Below are 20,290 nucleotides of genomic sequence, written 5' to 3'. Positions count from 1 at the left end.
AATCATTTTAATCCTCTGGGTAGAGTGCTTGGAAATAGAAAAATCAACAACTAGACCTTATCTAAGTCAAACTAATTCGCCACTACCGGCTTGCTTTGAACGTCAGCATTCCCGCTTTTTATTTCAAATATCAGAATTTCCAACAGTCTTTAATGCTAGCCCCACAAAGACGTATGACTCAACGCTGTACACATCCTCAACTTACAAGTAGGTGAAACAGGCGCAAGAGACAAGCTTTCTCCGCGGGGGCCTCCAGCCTCCTCCTGACACTAGGAGAACATTTTAGCATCCGTTTGATAGATACCGCCTCCCTCTGATTCAACCTTACGTGGAAACTAAACACCTCAGTCTTACCTCCTGGGACTGAGGACGCACACATCCTAGTCACATTGTGAGAATGAAGACATGCATATTGTGTATTTGTATGACTTCCTGCAGTGAAACTAGAAATCTGCTTCAATCTGACTTCCATTTATGGAGAGGAGCAGTGATCTGGCGCATTGCACTTGACAAATGAATCTGCATCATAATTTAAAACGACTGATTTAATCCTTTGTTATTTTCTGGTCAGGGCAAGATTTTCCTCAAACCAGCTCAAAGCAACCAAACCTGTTTTTGCTACTTACATTTATTTGTTCACCAGCAAGGCTAATTTATATAATTGTCCCATTTAGAGTAGGGTTAGATGCAATAGAACGTTCTGTTTTTTTTTTCATAAAGTTTTCATTACCTTGGCAAATTCGAGACTATAAAGTTTAGCTTTGGTGCTTCACTTTGCTCTAATTAAAAAGCTGAACTGCAAAACAGCTGCACATGCTGAATAACAGAAAGGAGATGAGGGGCTCTGGAGCAAAACGTAGAGCTGAGATTTAGCATTTTTACTGAAGAATGATGGCTGGGGCTTAACGACGAGGAAGAGATGAATGCCAAACATACAGTCAGGGTTTTCAGCTCTATGCTGTAACAGAAAGAGCAAAATGTGTAGTCTTTAAAGATTCGCAAAGAAGTGGTTCAATCCAGTTCTTTTAAGATATTAACAGTAAAAAATATTTAAAAAACAAAGCCAAAAACACAAAACTGAGCAGTGTGGTCCACATTGAAATAAAATGAATATTTGACCAGAAAGGAGGGGGGTTGGGGGGGGGGGGGGGGGGGGAGGCTTACGTAACAACACAGGTCAAAGCTTCCATTCTTCATGAAGCTCATACCAAGTTCATCACAGATATGTCCCAAACCGCACACACGAGCAATCATTTCTTACATCAACTCTCGAATTTTCCATGAGATAAAAATCAGTTCTCTGTCAAAGTAAGCTTTTCAGATAAAGGCTTTCACATGGCTGACTGCTGAAGTCATACTTAAGATTAAGATCGACTGACTGCTGTAAAAAAGAGTTCCCGGGTGTCCAGTGGATAAAATAAATGTAAACGATGGATGCATTAAGGAAAAGGGGGGGGGGGGGGGGGGGAAGCTAGGTGGAAATGTTTGACAGAAATCAAGCATACACTGGAGTGCGCAGCAAAAGAAAGGCTTATTGTTCCTGTCCTAAGCATCATTTTGAAGGTACATACTGTATGTTCTGGGAGTTGAGCAGATGTGAAAACAGTGTTAATGTGGGGGCAGTGTTCCTGAGGCTCCATAGGCTTGACAGTCATTGCCAAAACAATTTTGGGAGCATTACTGAGCTTTGCATTAGCCTGTTCGTCAAGGATACTATTCAAAAGATAGGAAAGCATTAGGGACTAACTGTCTGTGGTTAAATGTACTGTGCATGAATGAAATGCAAAGGAAGGCATGTGCATGTCCTTTGCTACAGTACATTCAGTGCTGCCACTGTGGATGAAAGCTCACTCTGTTCTGAGATGCACGTCATGACTTGAAGTTGACATACATATAGTCCATTGAATCTCTGCCACTTTTTAAGGACTGCAAAATCTGAAAAGTGTGGTGTGTGTTTTTTATGTTAGGCCCGCTTTCCTTCGGTGCAACTGTACTGTGAAGGACTCGGATGTTTGTTGGAGAACGTTGACAAAAAAAAAAAAAACAAAAAAAAAAAACCAGCAAGATGAAGACCAAGGAATACACACCACAGAGGTCAGGTATGAAGTCGTAGAGTAGCGTAAAGCAGGGCTAGATCATAAAACAACACGCTAAGATTTGGGCCAGGGGTCACCAACCTTTCTGAAACTTAGAGCTACTTCATTGGCACGGTGTCATACGAAGGGATACCTGTACTTACTTTTGAACTACAAGAGTCCAAATTCACCTAAACTTTATGTAATATAAATATGTTTTTAGTGCTTTTGTCAATTTTAAATATACGTAAATACAAGCAAGATTAAAAAAGGAAGTGCAACTGTAAAAATGCAGCGCACCGGAGGGTTGTGCTATTTTTTTTTTTTAAACATGCTTGAGGGCCACACCTATGATCCTCGGGGGCTACCTGGTGCCCACGGTCCCCATGTTGGTGACCCCTGATTTGGACCTTTTAAACGACACCGTTGTTTGAAACGTTGTTAACTCTGCAAGTGGAGGATTTTAGGTATCTCAGGCTCTTGATTAAAAGTGGAAGGAGAATTGAGCGGGAGATCAACGGACGGAACTGTGCGGATGCTGCAGTAATGCATACAACGTACTGATCCAACATGGTGACGAGAAAGCTGAGGCAAAAGGCTCTAACGGCACAGATTGCACCGCGAGCCACCACGTCGCCCCTGTCCATGCCTTTTGCACAGGGCTAATATGTAAATCCCCCACTGGGCCCACCTCGTTCGCGTTCGGTGTGAGCGCACCGTAGGAGTTAGGGTGAGGAGCTCACATCGAGAGGCGTCAGCTGAGGTAACTCGGTCATTTCTTCCAAATGCCACCCTGGATGCCTCCCTTGGGAGTTGTTCCAGGCGTGTCCCACCAGGAGGCCCAGGGGACGGCCCAGGACACGAAGGAGAGACTATGTCTGCTTTCTCATTTGACTTCACCAGCTTAGAATATTTTGGCAGATCCATCACCTAAAATAAGATTAAAAAACACTCAAAACTTCAATTACTGGGAGGGATGTAACAAAATAGGTAAAAAGTCAAAAGGGGGGATGAATACTTTTCCAGGGCACTGTCACTGAAGGCAAAATATAATTGCATAATCAAAGAAAGCCTTTGGCAAAAAGAACTCCTTTCAAATTAATCCGAAATGATTCTGGTAATGTTAGACTTGAGCAGCATTTATGTTGTTTATGTCATTAGAATATAATCAGCTCTCATTATTGTATCAATTACTTCACTCTTGATGTAGCTCCAACTTCCTAGGAGCAGTATACTGTTTCACAGAGGAAATATGCGGCAAAGCCCAAACATCTCTGAGCACACTCCCTCCACAGCCTGTCTAAATATTCAAAGCCCGATCAGGAGCAGAATCCCATTATCGCAGCTAGCATGAGCTAATTGAAAGGAAGACAATTCAATCCCCTAATGAATGTGCTGTGCCCAACAGAGGAGTGGGCTTTTTTTAAATATTATTTTACTATTTGAAAAAATATTTTTTTTTAATTTGACTACTTGCTCGGGTAGGTATAATCACACCTACACGCTGGAGATAATTACAAGACATCAGAAGCGTTTTTACAGGCTCACAACTGCAGTCCGGAGGCAGAAAACCTTTAAACATTAGAGTGGCATCGACCCTATTGATCATCCTAAAAATGAATAAACCAGTTCTGCTTTCATCAACTAATGACCTTTAGTCAACGACACGAGAAAAACAGTATATGTTCATTGAATAATAAAATGATCATTCCCAGCTTCCCTGCCCCTGCTAAAGATAAGAATCCCCAAAGCATAATGGTGTCTAATATTAACTATTAATATTAATATTTTATAAAGCCACATAAGAGAACCTAATATTAGATTCCAATGGAAAAAATATATACCTAAAGATGAAACAAGGCTTTTTTTTCCGTATATGTGACAGTAGGGAAGCAGTGGACCAACTGAATATTTCTGCTCAGTAGCATCAAGTAAAGTGCAGCAAACAGTGAATGAACAGCAAAGCATAAAGGGTGCTTTGCTGGCACATTCTGGAAGTTTTTTTTTTTTTTTTTTTTTTTTTTTTTTTTAAGTACAGTGTGACAGCAAAATCATATAAGCAATTGTCTCAAATTTCATTGAAAGTTCTGCAAGGCTCCGACAGGATTTTATGTCAACGGTGTGGGTGTTAAATCCCTCTCCTGGAGGGAAACGCCCAACAGACTGACTGTGGCATCAGAGTATACAAGACGTCTAACTACAGCCGACAGCTGGCATGACTGGCAAGATGAACGGTAATAGCCTGCGAGGTATAAAATATTCCCTCTGGCTCTCCATCTCCTGCGATCAATGAAGTCGTTGTTGACAGCTTATATCTCTGGGACACAGAGGGGAAGTGTGTGGCTCTGTGATATTGAAGATGAGCGAGATGTGTGACACCGACAATCCTGAATAAAAAGGTAGAAATTGTGTGTTAAAAGCTAGAAAATATGCAGTGATTTATTTCAATTAGTATTGACAGATTTTTTTTTTTCTTGGCTGATTCTCCAGTTTTTGGAAAAGCTTTGACTTTCCTAGAGTGGTTTTTCACATTTAAATCATTCAACTGTGGTCTATACACTGCAAAAAGGGAAGAAAATAACACTACCTGCCAATGGAATTAGATTTTTCCACTTAATATAGGAACAACTCTTCTCCATCATCTTATTTCAAGTGCAGAATATCTAATTATCTTATTTTTGGGGTAGAATATACACTAATTTCAAGAACATTTTACTTACTTTTAGTTCCCTTTTTGCAGTGTTTAAAGTGGAACTGTAATGCTTTGGTCTGAATTCCTCATTGTTGCCACACCCACCCTTTTACCCCTGTTCTGAGGTGCGTCTGTGAGCAACTCGTTTTGGTGCTGTCTCTTTAAATCTAAAGGACCGCCCCCCTCCAAGTCGCAGAGCGTTCCACTCCACCCCGTTCATCCATTGTTGTACTATGCTGGGCGACGGTGTAATAATTGTGTGAGTTAATACACCCAAAAACCGAACGTTTTCACTTATCCACTATCCTTGAGCTCGGACTACAAAATCATGGCGAAAAAAATAAGAATGCTGGATTTGCTGGAAATTCATGACCTTGTTTAGCAGGTCTGCAACATATTCTGTGATGTTATTGTTCAAAAAACATAATGGACAACAGAGAAAACTGAACAGATTGAAAAATAAGACCAACACAATATGGATATCTACGCAGAATTGTCTGCACACTTAGAGACTCCAAGTACACAACAAAATGTTTTTAAGGGCTACAAAAGGGGATTTTACAGGGTATGTCCCCTTTAGGAAAAACATTCAAAACAGCATTCAAAACATGAGCAAAAAACAGTTACTGTGAAACTGGAATTTTGTGTTTTAAAGCAAACATGAAATGATTACTGAGTTTAGTCATTAGCATAGTTAACGCAGCTAGAATTGCCCAAAACAACGCATCCATTCCCAATGTGCCTCCGTATGGTTTGTTCTCTGATTGTAGAAACATTGGTATTTTTGGTTACTGACGTGCCGGTCGCAAGCAGAAATTCAACCAATTCAAATTGACCGGTCGAGTGCATCAGTAATTGCATTTGAATTGCTCGTATGGTTTGGCACAACCTGCAGTTAAAAAAAAAAAACGGCAATACGTACTCCATGTTTGTGGAGAGAACTCAGATTTCGAATGCAAATAAACCTATGGCCATCTTTGTTTCTAAATATACAAATGGATTTACCATCTCACATACCAGTTCAACAGATGGGATTCAGAAATTTAAACCAATGGGGGCTGCAGGAATTAAAAGGACAGATTCTGCCTCCAGACGTCATAAAACAGCAAAGCTTAGTGTGTTTCGTTCCAGTATTTGCCTAAGACTGTAAAAAACTAGTTTCACAAGTAAAAGATTAACAGCCATCCGGTAAATCATTGAGCATTTTGGAGAAAAATAGAAGCAGTACAAAAAAAAAAAAAAAACATAAAAAAGCAAAAGCCCCTATGTTTTATTCATACAGTTAATTAAAACTGCATTTTCCAAAAAATGTGTTCCCACTCTGTCTCCAAAGAAAGTTGATAACAGTACAGCAGACTAAACCTACAAAGCAAAGCAAAAAGAATGTCACTTTTTTTTTTATCCTAAAGCTTCAAGCAGTAAAGGGGCTTTTGTCTCGACTTGTGAAGAACTCTCACTGGCCTCAGCGAGACTTCTCTCAGCACCGCCTTGCCTGGCCCACTTCCTGTGTATTCCCTGCTCCGACTAATACACCTAGCCAGAAATTCACACACCCACAGTGACGGCTGAGCGTGACCGGGTCATCCTGGGAGGCTGCGAGCAGTTCCTGTTTGCGAGTCGCCTGCAGCTGTCTCACAGAGTCCTCCTCTGTACTGCAAGGTGGCGGGTACAGTGTGCCAAACTGGAGCAGAGGTCAAGGGTCAAGGCTTAGGTCAACGCATTTTTGTTTTTTACACAACAAATATGAAAATTAAAGCCCCGCAGCATAACAACAGCGGTAAATAAATAAAAAAATCAATTGTCTTGTGCTCGTCTTTCATCTGCAAATCAAGTGACACTATTGAAACTGTAGCAGAACTCAGGAATCAATACTCTGTTAAGTACCTGGAAAGGATCCAGTTCATAGACATATAAAACACAAATTACATGATTTTTAGTTGCTCGTGACTGACTGGGGGTAATAACATGTCATTTCATGCCTAGTATGAGACTGTATAAATTAATATAATTTTAATGTAGGGACCCTCCCACCGTTCCAATGAGCCAAAATTTACATTAATACAAATTACCCATAAAGTGTATTGTGAAAGTATTCATACTACTTTAACCTTTCTATATTTTGAAACATTACAACTACAAACTTCAATGAGAACAATACAAGACAGTACTTATATTAATTATTTTCTTTACAAATAAAAATCTGAACAGTGTGGCATGTATCTGTATACCACTTGTTTTACTTTGATACTCCTAAAGAGAATCTAGTCCATGGTAGGGTGTATTTTGCTATAGAGGTCACCTAATTACTAAATCGATTCCGGTGTATAATTTAATCTCAGTTTTAATATTCATCATAATTTTAAAAGGGCTTGAAATCCTTTTGCAAGACACTGTTGTGTAACACAAGGTAGCTGGGTGTATCCCACCCACTTATTTTTAACTTATGATAGACTGTACCCCCTTCAAAGTACCCTTTAATTGTTTTGCAGCAGGTAACTATTTATTCCTAGAGCCCAACATACTCATGTCAATCTCTGCCCCTCAGTGACTATGTTAGCAACACTGGTCTTATTTCTTTCTACTGAGGCCTTCCTCTTCTTCTCATAAACATGAACGTGGTTAGCTTCTTGCGAATCTCAGCCATGTTCAAAGTCTACGGTCAGAGCAGTGGAGCTACAACGAAGGGCTAACACCAAAGCTAACCACTAAGCTAACCGGATACATAAACACTAGAAGTGCGCATGTGCAGCCAGCAAGCAGAAACTCAGAAGGAAAGAGCACAGACGCTGGCGTTACGTGAGCGCATCAGAATGATTGGCAGGTGAGACAACCAATAAATTAGGGGATTCCCCCAGAACTTGAGGAACTGAGGGGGTGAATGTATAATGTCTAAGGGTGAGAGCAGGAACAAAACTCTGACAAATCCATGCTCTTAGGACTGAACGGCAGAGATTGCTTATATTTTTTACAGGCCTGCAGCTCCCACAGAGAATTAGTTTTGAACCTCCTTTCTGTGAATACATAATGAATTGACTACTTTCAGGATGGAAGGATGATTTTACCCAGCATAAAAAAGTATAACTTTTTTATAAAAAGTGGTTCTGAACAGGATTACTTTAAATGGAAGAGGCCATAAAATTGACCATGTGTCCATGTCTTTTTCATGAATATATGTGTGCATGTCTCCACTCACATGCATGAATCAGCAAGTTTAAACAATGAATAAATGGATGGGTGCTTTCAAAAAATCATGGATTTAAGTCCGGGAAAATTCAGTCAACATTCATTGCAGTAGTTCATCCCTAATTCTGGGCAGAGGGAGACTTCTGACAATGTACAAAACCTTCCACCAATCTTTGGATCAGCTGAGTATGCCAGAGTAGCTTTATAGGAAAAGAATAAGAGGACCAAGTCATTCAATTTCTTAAACCCATTACTTTTTATACTACTCAGTTTTGGTATTTAAATGTTCAAATAGCTTATCTTGAAACACATTTAAATTACTTTTGCTATTCTAAAACCCTTTTTTTATCTAATTTCTAATTTTTAGTAGAGCAGTAACATATCAATATCCTATTATTGAATATTTTCTTTTGTCGAAAACAGTTACCCTTTTCATTTTCATTAAATTTGAACATTTTGTTTTTCTAAGCCTACAATTGTTTCAGGGTGGGGCATTCAGTGCTAGTACCCTAACAAATATAACCTGTTCCAGCTGTAGGAACTGGAAAATTTACAGAAGAACCGTAAGAGAATGAATGTGCTGGAGAAATCGTACAGACGAAGCAGCAGAGGAACAGCGAGACAGAAAAACAGCAAGAGGAAGGGCCGGTTAACTGTGGAAGGAATGTGACAGACGGTCAGGGAAGGCACGTCCACCTCGACCCCCACTCGCTGCAGGTGGGTTGCAGTCGATTCACCTTCCTCCCCTCAGATCACACTCGGATGTCATGTCTCCCTGTAGGAAACAAGGTTGGTTCCGGATGGGAAGTCATATAAGAGCCGAGAGGGCAGTGAGGAATCAGCATCTGCTGGTTGTCTAGTCAAAACAAGGCCCCTTGTGCTGCCTGGTGATGGTTTTGGGAGGGGGGGGGGGGGGGGTGGATACGTGAGGCATGACAGGAAAGGGGGCCCATATGAATACAAACAACGAAGGACTGGACTTAAATATTAGGTCTACAAAAACATGACCTAAATATTGTGTCTGTTGAGCAGAAGGTTCCGTCCAGACTTCAAACCTGGAGTCACTCAATCCTTTTATACTTATTTTATGACAGAATTTTGCCATTTTCTAATGACAATTATTTTCCAGGCCCTGTAGGTTGGTTAAGGCAACTGACTTAGGTATTTGAAATTTCTGAAGAAATGGAAACAAATATAAACCAAATTACAAACGAGTAAGCCTTTACTTCATTAAGATTGTTTTTCTTGAAAAAATAAATAAATTAAAATGCATTTAAAAAGAAGGGAAAATATTTGATATGTGGGTCATAAATTTGACTATGTTGTCAAACTGATGGTCTGCCAACACTAAGGTTAATGTGCCAATGTGCTAAAACTGCTGTTCACTAAGAATGGAGCATTTCCAAAATTAACAGTTTTTAGCCTACTTAATTTAAAAAAGTAGGCCTTGATATGACATGTTTTACGAATTGGCGCTATATAAATAAAATTTAATCGAATTAAAAGATTTATTTGCGAAATTGCTTTAGCTGTTGTAAGTTAGGCTATTGTACATTTCTGTCACCTCACATCCATTCTGTGGGCTGCATACCAGAAGGCCTTAGTAGAAAGAAGTAAGAGTGGATTTGGGAGATTTTTTTCACACGATCCCCCTAAAGAGCGGAAGAGCAGGTAAGACGGTCTTTCGCATGCGCAGTTGTTCAAAAAGGGACTTGGGGAAACTTCCGAAAATATCGCCAACCCTAGCTTTAATTTGAATTTTGCCCTTTCCATCAACCCCTACTAATGCAATACCCCAAAATACACATTAAAAACATTGAAAGAGAGAGAGAGAACTCCCCAGCTGTGGCAGATGGACGGATGGACACTCTTCTGATACAGAAATGTACAGCTTTTAGTGTCAAATGAGAGAAAGCCTCGATAAATCCATGGATCTAAAACAGCTCGTCCACATATAGAAAGCTTGATTGTCCTTTTTCTTTTCTTTTTTTTTCCTTCAGGCATGGTTCTTTGTAAATAGTAAGGATCTATTTTGGTTGAACTCACTTCGTTCATAGCAGTCCTTAGTATTAATGTCGTCACTCCTCAGTCTTTCTGGACTTTCGGACAAAAACCTTCTCATTTCTCCTCAGCCAATCACTGAAAAGCAGTGTGTTCAGACAAAACTCCTCTCGAGTCCGCTCGGTTTGACCCTGCTGTTGAGCAGGGGAAGAAAAACCTGCGTAGGTCCTGAAAAAAAACTGCTCCTGACATGCTAAAATAACACGCTGACAATGGTTCGTCTAACAGGGCACATTTCTTTACACTTCTGCAACCTTCTGTTTAATGCAAAAATATATATATATTTCTTTAAAGTTAATTTTTTATTTTTTTATTTTTTTGGCTTGGAACTTTTGACTCATTAAAAATATATATATATATATTTTATTGTTGCTTTATTCCAAAACAATGAAATACAACTAAATCCAACATTGATTAAAGAGACTGTCAAATCAGATCTCAGCAAGGCGGTTCTGAAACCCCTCCAGCCTACAGGAATGACCAGCGTCCAGGTTCATATAACGTTGCAGAAATATCTTTTGTGTTAGAAGGGAAACTGTGTTTGGGAGCCTCAAAGCTGTAGACAACAGCTCACATCCCGGTGGGGGCGAAGAGGGAACAGTAAAGTTGTGTTCGAGCAGATTGGTTGATGAACTGCAACATTCAAACTGGTCGGCCATGAAATTGCTCTTCCACCTTTTATTACAAAGAAAAAGCGCAAACAGTGGGCTGCAGTTTTGAAAGCCCCTTTCAGACTTTGATCATTATCATACCTTATGTCACTGAACCACTGAGATCAAGGAAACATCTTGTTAGAAGCAGACTGACAGGAAATTTCTCGAGTGCCCACTCAGTATCAGAGAAGGACCCCAGGAATCCTGTGGGTGGGCTCTTTATCGTGCGTCTTTCACCAACACCTCTCTGACAGATAAGACGACACCGAGGCTAAGATCGCCAGCTAATGAAGATAAAAATGGATGAACGAATAAATCTAATTCAAGATTTAGATTCTGTGTCAAATCTTTACCCGCAGTTTGGAAACAGGATCAAAATATATAATGTTCTGATGTTTTTAACCTTCGCTTTTCCACTGTATTAGACTCAAGGCGAGAGAAAGCAGTTACAATTTATGAAGTGCAACTGCAACTAGAAAGCAATCCATATTTCCATATTTTTTCTCTCTTTTGCATTTAACTCGGCGTGCTTCCAAATGATAATTTTATCTCATGCATCTGTTTTTCTACCGTAGCTTCCAGAAACCCGCAGAGATGGCGCAGGCAAAGAAAAACCTGGTGTGTTATCAGCCGAAAGGGCACGCGCCACTCAGTTTCTCGTTGAACTTTACCAGCTATCGATGGCTCCGTGAATCAAAATCGAGTTGACTGGCCGTGTTGGTCTGCAAATTACTGTACGGGTTGATGCTCCTGCGCGAGTACAGCTCGTCACAAGAATGTGTTTTTCATTGCTCAAAGGGCCGTCTTAGTCCTTTATATAAGAGCACACGACATCTTCAGTCTGCATCACCTCCAAAGGGAACCCCTACTGGTAAATCCTCTTACACCCTGACATGCCTTCCCTACAATTTACATCTTCTTTTCATATTTTGCCCTCAGAACAGATTTGGTGTGTCATGAATATGGCAGAGTTTGATTTAACCCTGAAGTCTGAATTTTCCTCTTCATTCGTAAGCCACATTGGCTAAAAATTGTCAGAATGCAAATTTACAAAGAGAAGATCACTGTAAGAACAAAGAGAGGTGGTGAAAACAAGTTCATAAAAATGATGTATTCTGGGTTTTTATTTTTCATAGATTGCTAGCATTAAATAAAAAAGGTTGCTATGTTTCTAATTTCACCTCCTTTATTGCACAGCAACTGTCTGATCAAAAGTCAGGGGCAGCGAGATGTTTATATGTGTGGCGCTATGCCATTAAATTAAAGCATTAACATGACTAACATACCGTCACACTACTGTAAGAAAAATGTTCTTATCACCTTAACCTGGATGAGGTTTCATTCAGAGTAAATGGAAAATAGAGGTGAAGGGGAATATATCAAAGCAATCCTCCACAAGAGCGATATCTGCCCAGCACACATTACCTTCTTTTACATAAATTAGAAAACAGACATTTATGATAACATTTTCAGAATACGGAATTCTTTTTTTTTTTTTCATAAATAGAAGGGTCATTTAAATGTAAAGGTTAAGGTCAAACGTTGGTTTAGAAGCTGTAACCAATGCCGGCTTCACACTGTGTAATCATCAGCGGCATAAAAAAAAAATTCAAATAGAGAAATTCTCTGGTTATAAGCTTAAGCTGAAGTTATCGGTGTGACAGAAATACTGATCGCGTTACTTAGCGCTCTCATGGCCAAAGACCTACGGCAAACGTCAATCAATGTCAGACGCTTTCTACTTTCTGGGAAAATAGCGGTGAGTGGCTGCCACTCAACTACAACTGCTGTTTCCTTTTCCTCGTCCTTCTCTCCCTCTTCTCGGCATCCCTAACCATCTGATAAGCTGATCAGCACCATAAACTTCCTGTCCTTGGAGTCATGTTGGATCTGACTGTTGTGGTCCAGCTTAAGCAACAAACAAAAGTAGGCACTCAGGCATCTTCCATGGCACATTGATAGGAGTGATTATTGAGATTTTAATGATTTCTGATTACGATGTATTCAGTCCACAGCAAAGAATGCAGCCATTGGGTCAAGCAAAGCTTCACATTTACTTGAGTTCGTTAAAAAGCAACCATTCTTTCTTTTCACCACATATTTCTGTCTGACTAACCTATAGCAGCTGAGCTGTTAGCATTTTGTGACTATTATCAGTTTGTGGCTTTTCACAAAACGTTTCTACCATTTAGCCACAAAGACAAGCCCCTCTGACTACTGACAAATCAACCACTGTAGTAGCATATAAGATGATGTGGACATACATAAATGAAGCTGACATGGTGGGATTGAGTGTTTTGAAGCATCTCCACAACATCACACATATTCTCCAACATTGGCTCAGTGGCCTTTACCACTAGATACTTTTACGAAGAACCAGAGAGAACGTCTTGCATATCAAAATTAAGTTAATACTGTTAGACTTCTGAGGAAAACATAAGGATACAAACAGGAGAGGCTAGGTGGGAAGTGGCTCATGCAGCATCCTTGTTTAACCCATTGCTTGTTTCTTAATGCAAGCGTCATTGTTATAAGCACACATCTTCACTGGACGCATCAGGTCTATTGTTTTGCTCATAAACAGCGATGTTGGCTTTAAAAAGAGCTCAGTTATGAAGCCTCATCCCTGATCTTTGTTCTTCTAAAGGCCTTAAGAACGCCTCAGTGGGATGCTGAGAGCTGCATCTGCCTCAGTTAACTTCTATCTCTCATCACACCTTGGCCCTGACATAATTCACATGCATGTCAAACCCAGCTTCAAAGTCTTTTGTAAAGGTGGATATGGCCTCGTTAAATAGAAAGTGCACCCAAAGACCTCCATTATTTTCCAGACACCTTCTTGCAAAGAATAAAGAATGTGAAGATCAGGAAAATAATCTTAACCACGAGAGGTTCACAAAAAGCTACAAGTCTGCTACAAGTAAAGGCAGATTTTAGCTTAAACAAACATTTAGGATGATGGTAATGCCAGTTCCTGAGAACTTCCTCTGGCTTTACACCTTTATTTAATCGTACATCATAAAAGTCTATAATGCATAAGCTCTATTGGGGAATTGATGGTCTTGCACTTCCAAGAACAGAGGGAGGAAGTATCTTATTGCATCAGCTAACTCATTAATTTTTCCTTGAAGTGACTTTGGAATATAATTAGATGAAAATAAGTTAAACTGATTTTGGAGACTAAAAAAAAATCTTACTGAAGATAAATGAAAGAAACAAACAAGCCAGCATCCCAATGTGCATTTTTTTTTATTTTTCCTAATTTAAACAAGCACACATCTCTATCCCTGCATCGATTCTCCCCACAAAGCAACATCTGCTGTCTATAAGAAGCAACAAGATCTTTTTTTGTTTTTCTCACTCTCTTCACTGACAGACTGCGGGATCTGGATAAAGTTTACAATTTCACTTGAGGCACACAAAGCTTTCTTAGATGATGACAATAATCAATAAAAAGTCTGTTTCTAATAAAGCCTTGCAACCTGCTGAGTGCAAGAAACACAGTATTAATGTCTGCACATGTTCAAACATAGCTGTGTCCTAATGTCATGTTGAAGAACAAGTACAGACAGTTCGGAACATCGCCCTACATATCTAACCAGGGAACTGGCTGCAACAAACTGCAGACAACTGAAAAAGCTGCAGTGAACGGCCGAAAGGACGAAAGCCACGACTTTTGGTCGAGGGATTTCCACCGTTTGGATGCGTCTTTATGAAGCAAGCGTGCAGGTATTTTAAAAAGGTTCACGAACGTTTCATATTAAGAATACACCGCTCAACATTAAATGACGTGTTGAAAACACATCAGAGTTCAATGGCTAAATAAGTTATGCTGGATATGCATGACGATGTGGAATGGCTCTTAAGAACAAAAGCACACTGCATCATTTAACGGAAAAATGAAGAATGATCCACACACACAGAGGGTTTAATCCAAAATCACAGAGAAAGACAAACTTTAGGTTAGCGCAGTTTGCTTAAATGTCCCTGCAGCAGCTCAACACAGCACTCCGTAGTTGGCATGGCCTCAACGAACTTGTATCTGACAAATGTCCGACAACGTTGGGGCATGCTCCTTATGAGATGACGGATGGTGTCCTGACCAGGGCATGCCTGAGCTAATGGGCAGTCTGAGATGCAACCTGGTGGCGTTCTATTGGATTTAGGTCAGGGGAGCGCAGAAACCAGTCAATGTTATCAACTCTCTCATCCTCCGCCACATGAAGACTGGGATCATGAAGCACCAGGAGGAACTCAAGGACCCTCTCCAACAGCGAAGGGTCTAACAATTTCATCCCAATACCTAATAGCAGGCAGAGTGCCGTTGTTTATCCTACAAGTCTGTGCATCCCTCCATGGATATGCATCCGTAGACCAACACTGGACCGTTACCAAACCAATCATGCTCAATGACGCTGCAGGCGGCGTAACGTTCACCGCAGCTTCTCCGGTCCCTTTCACAGCTGTCTCGTGAGCTCAGAGTGAACCTGCTCTCACACAGGATCTACTAGAGGACGTCGGGCCCTCAGGGTACCCTCAGGAAATCTGTTTCTAACGGTTTGGTCAGAGAAATTCATGCCAGCGGGCCACTGAAGGTCACCTTGCGGGGCTCTAGCAGGGCTCATCCTGTTCCTCCTGTCACAAACGAGCAGATGCCAATCCTGCTGATGGGTTGAACACCTCCAGTTGAACCTTCTGTTAATGGCGTGTACTAATGTGCCACCCTGGTGGAGACGGATTGCTCGTCCAGCACTTTGAATTGCCTTGTTATTGAAAAGTGCTTTTTAATAAAGTTGCCTTGCCTTGTGCAACCTCTGTAGGGTCCAGGTATCACCTCATGCTACCAGTAGTTACACAGACCCTGGTCAAATGGAAAACTATGAAAACCAGGCCAAAGAATGAGGTGAGTAAAATGTCTAAGGCCTCCACCTGCACAACCATTCCTGTTTTTAGTTCACCTTTTGTTCATTTTATGAAACCAAAACATAAAATGAAGTTAGTTAGTTAAACAGGGGTTTAGCTAACTTGATATCATCCTCCGATTAACAATAGTTCGAGCAGTGTGTCATCTCTCATCAGTGACCATCATAATAACAACTTAGAATAAAAAGTCTCCATGCACACTTTAATGCAAAAATGCATTTGCTAGCACATTAAGCAGCAAACTTTGCTTTAACTCCCAGAGTTAAGGCAAATAATAAATCTGCTCAAATGCACAAATTCCATAGTTCTTTTAACAAGCATGTATTTAGTCATTATTTAGGCTCTAGGCTCTGCTACGTTTCCTACCTGGACTGCAGTAAGAGTAAGTAACCAAACCAGTGCATTGAGGTTTAGTTTTTTATTTTTTTTTTAAAAAAGCATGCACGGAATATTATTGTCAGAGTGCTGACGGCGTGCCCTCACATCCAATGCAAACATCACCGCTAACATGCACGTCACATCGTGTGAAACGTGATGGGGATGAGGGCAGCTGCCCTGAGCTTTTCGATCAATATCGCTGCCGTCAGTGAGACTGGGGGACCATTATCACCAGCGAGCCGAATGTGGTGACTCTGATGTGGAATGACAGGGGGCTTTCACAGAATCTGTCCTACCGTTTCCCTCATTGTCAGCCGCTCACACATGAATACCCCACACCGCAGCTTCCCTCACTAGGCAACCATATACAGTCACACAATCAATTTTTTGTTGTTTTTTTTTTTTGTCTGTTTTCCAATAATGTGACATTTGGTCGTATCTGTGGAGGCACTGTGCTTTGCTCAATACATCATGTCTTAATGTATTCCAACTCAGACCCAATCTTGTAGGTTATGAAGCAACACCCCTCTGGATGCTTTGTATCCCTGTAAAAGACGATACTAAGTACCGGCAACAAAAGCAAAAAGCTCAGAAATTGCATTTTTTTTATTGTATTAGTAAAATATAAAGGAAAGAAACGCATTGCCACTCGGTGCAAAATGTGAATCTATAATATACTGCATGACTGTTTGATATGGACGTTGCCTTCCAGGGTGATCGACACGCCCTCTCGTTAACAGACTGCACACACAGGTATCGTTGTTTTATAATTGTTACTTAAATATTGTCATTCTAATGCACAATTTTGCACACTGTGGGGCGTTAATAAGTTTCCCCGATATCCAACTATGACATCACACAATAGGCACACTTTATATTTGTGAAATAGGCTGATATTCATTCTTGATCACCTGATTGTTTCGCCTGTGCATCCCAGCCACCATCCCAAGTGACAACAAGGAGAGAGGGGGGAGGCAGCCCTTACCTTTCAGGCTCACATCAAACTTTTTTTTCTTTTCTTTATTATTATTCTATTTTGGGCACGTTGGTTCGTAATGACACGTCCCTTACCTCTCTCCTCCTGCTCTCCGCCCCGGGTCTGGTGATGAGCGCCGTCTCGCCGCACACCACCGCCGCGTCCTCCACGAACACGCAGTCCGGGAGCGACTCGTCCGCCGGGAGCTCCACCACCTCCAGCCCGAGCTTGGTCCGCAGCACCTCGACGTACGCGTCGTGCTCCGTCCGCGCCCCTGTCAGGTCCACCTCCGCCTGGCTGGTCCGGAGCGCCTCTTTGGCCAGGGACGCGGGGATTCCCCGGACGACGGCATGGGTGTAGTGACCAAAACCTGCCATCAAACCAGCCATGTTTTCGCTTCCCCCCCCTCTTTCTTTTTTTTTTTTTCTTGGCACGCACAAATCTGAGGGGGAAAAAAGACAGAAAAAAAGACAATTCAGCGAATGAATGAAAGAAAAAAAATGTCACCCTGTTGACGCAACGCTGCCTGCCTTGCTTATTCTCTCTGTCAGTTTGTTGGGATTTTTTTTTTATTCTTTATTTACAACAGCCTGCAACACTCTGTCAGTCAGCCGAGCTCCAGTCTCCGGGGCGAGCGACAGGATTGGGTGACGCGCTCCGATCATCACGTGTGGCGCTGCGAAGCTGTCAGCCCTCAGGGGCGACCAGCCCAACAAGTGACAGAGACGCGCCAAGCTGATGGACTAATCAGTTTCACGCTGGTTCAGCACAGCAGAGCCTTCAAATCAAAGGACTGCTGCAGTAAAAAAAGCCATGTTTTTTTTTTGTTTTTTTTTTTTGTTCAAACTGCCCCTGTGTCGAAGTAGGGTATTACCCACAGCAGTGTCTAATCCACACAGGTGTATGAAACGGATTGGAAAATTAATTGTCCCTTTTCATTATTTGCAATAATTAAATAAGGATATAAATAAAACCTTGATCCTACCTTTAAAAAAAAAAAATCAATGGACTTGTGAAAATTACCCAAAAAGGTTGCATTATGGGCTTCCCATGTGGGACCCATATAACCAAGTCTAATTGGGCACTATGTAATGCCCAGTTTCAACCTGTGCCCACACCACAAACATGGGCTCTATGGTTCCCACATGGTCAGCCCTCATGGGCTTCCCATATGGGCCCTGTACTACACATTTTTTTTATGGGGCCCACACTGTTTGTCCAGTTTGAGCCAATGCCCACCTCTTACCCATGAAACCCATCTGTAACCCCAATGGGGCCCACACCAACACAATGACTGGGTAAGTCCAAATTTATTCACGACATTAGCTTTTTAGGTAAATGTAGCTAATCTTTTAAATGTACCAACATGTTTGTCCTGAGTTGAGGAAATGGTAATGTTTCGGAGTGGCTCAGCCAGAGTCCTGGTTTGATACCGGTAGAGAATCTGTGGACAGGGCCAAAGATCGATAAACATATTTGACCAACGGGCATATTTTCATACCCGATGGTCCTTTTAGATTGTTTTATCTTCTGAGAGATGCCTGTCTCATTTCTCAGCAGAAACTATTTTCATCCCCACCTCAACTTTAGAATGAGCACCATAAAACTAGGATCAGCGTTATTTGCTGGGTATGTGTACACATATGAGGAATTTGACTCTAGACTGCACAATGCTCACGGTGAGCTTACATATACAACAAGATAATAATGCAGTAATGCAATCAAACAGTCTGCCGTGTAGCAAACAAATATGAACACATTGTAAACGAGCAGATAAATTGGGAATTTAATGTTAATATAATGTAATGGTGCAATGAGCAGAGTGCAAATGATGCAGGAGTAAATATTATTTACGTCATTGTTATTATTATGTACATGTCTGAGGTGGAAGTGGTGTACAGGTGCACATACACATACAAACATGCATGTCCACTGTGTAATGACAGCAGGAAATGGGAATAAATTAGTGTTATATATGGTGTTATGAACATGAGGCAGATGGATTTGAATAATCTTGTCACTGAAACTGCTTTATAAATAAACTTGCCATGCCTTGCCTTACAGTATAAACATAGTGACAATATGAATAGTAAAAATGGACAGCTCTTTTTTTTGTCAGAGTCGGCTGTTCAATTAGAGTGATGACTTGTGGGAAGAAACCGTTCCTGGGTTTGTTCTGGTGTACAGTGCTCTGTAGCACCTACCAGAGGGGAGAAGATGTTGTAGCAGGGGTGAGATGGGTCTACAGAGATGTTTCTTGCCCGTTTGCTGACTTTGGAAACGAACCAGTACTGAATGGAGAGCAGGTTAGCAGGTAAGGAAACAATGAAATGCACCAGCAGATCATCTTGCCAATATTGATCACTGAGAAGTGATCAATATTGGCAAGATGTTGAGAAGATTAAGCCGCGTTGGGTGATAAAACAGTATTCCAAGCCTCACAGTCCACCATTCATACATCATCAGTGGTGCAAAATTAAAGATGTTTGGCTGTAAAAAAAAAAAAAAAAACTTGGTCTGTTTTTCACAACATTTGGCGATTTTTAAGAAAGTTTCCACCTGAAAAGTCTTTCAAAATAGTTGCCATTGTGTGGCAGAAGAGTTCAAACTTACACATTTGAATATAATGTTTCATCCTTGCAGTCATATAATGATTTCATTAAGTTTTGAAAAGTATAGAATATGTCGAACTTGACATCATCGCTCAGTGATAGTCATCAGCTAATGGGTTAAAGGGTCGCTGCGTAAAAACATGGGTCAACGGCAATTACAAATATCCTAAACTGAGGTTAGATAATTATATTGTTTCTGTGCAATGTGTGTGAATGACTTAGTTGTTGTTGCCAATTAATTTTTTAGATGATCAACGTTTTTGATGACTGTGTGAGAAAAGGAAATGTTAGATTGATCTACACCTTGCGCCCCTACCTTTTTGATTGGTAAAGTGATCTTTGTGTGTTGGTTTCTTGGTTGCCTGGTTGCACGCTTTATGGGGCGCCTGTCTGTGTAATCCCCCTTTTTTCCTTGTCGTAGTGACGTTGTGCTCTTATGACGTGTTCGCTTTACACTTTTAAAAATAATCTTTCCAGAGAAGCTGAAATTTGGGCAGCTTTCATTGAGGTAGGCTGGTTTTACGCTGTGTCGGGGCTTGAAACTGTCACTCAAATCTGGCAACCCTCCCTATTATATGAAAACACAAAGGGTATGAGACAACTGCGAACCGACCAGGACATGCCTGCCCACATAAGTAGACAGGCAAGGGGAAAATTACATAGAGAAACCACCAAGAGGCTCATTGTCAGGAGCAGGAGCGGCTGAAATACAAAAATAAAAAAAAAAAATCATTACA

The 20,290-nt window shown here is 40.9% G+C and overlaps 1 protein-coding gene across 3 annotated transcripts in view; it reads right to left on the bottom strand.

Moving 5' to 3' along the window:
• ddah1 (dimethylarginine dimethylaminohydrolase 1) overlaps window positions 1-19,232 on the bottom strand; it is an 83,142-nt gene extending 63,910 nt beyond the window's left edge. Inside the window, exons 1-2 of one of the 3 annotated variants that reach the window (XM_036140888.1) lie at window positions 19,146-19,232; window positions 17,037-17,383 (exon numbers count right to left, since the gene is read on the bottom strand). In XM_036140888.1, the coding sequence (XP_035996781.1) occupies window positions 17,037-17,330 (294 nt within the window). In that variant the 5' untranslated portion in view covers window positions 17,331-17,383; window positions 19,146-19,232. Of the gene's footprint in view, window positions 1-17,036; window positions 17,642-19,145 lie in introns of those variants that run through there. The other 2 variants (XM_012878058.3, XM_036140887.1) reach the window with 2 other exon arrangements.
• Between the last annotated feature and the right edge of the window lie 1,058 nt (window positions 19,233-20,290).

Source organism: Fundulus heteroclitus, chromosome 9 (assembly GCF_011125445.2).
Source record: "Fundulus heteroclitus isolate FHET01 chromosome 9, MU-UCD_Fhet_4.1, whole genome shotgun sequence".
NCBI classification, from domain to species: domain Eukaryota; kingdom Metazoa; phylum Chordata; class Actinopteri; order Cyprinodontiformes; family Fundulidae; genus Fundulus; species Fundulus heteroclitus.
The sequence above is the reverse complement of the archived record's forward strand: the minus strand, read 5'-3'. Positions and strand labels throughout refer to the sequence as shown.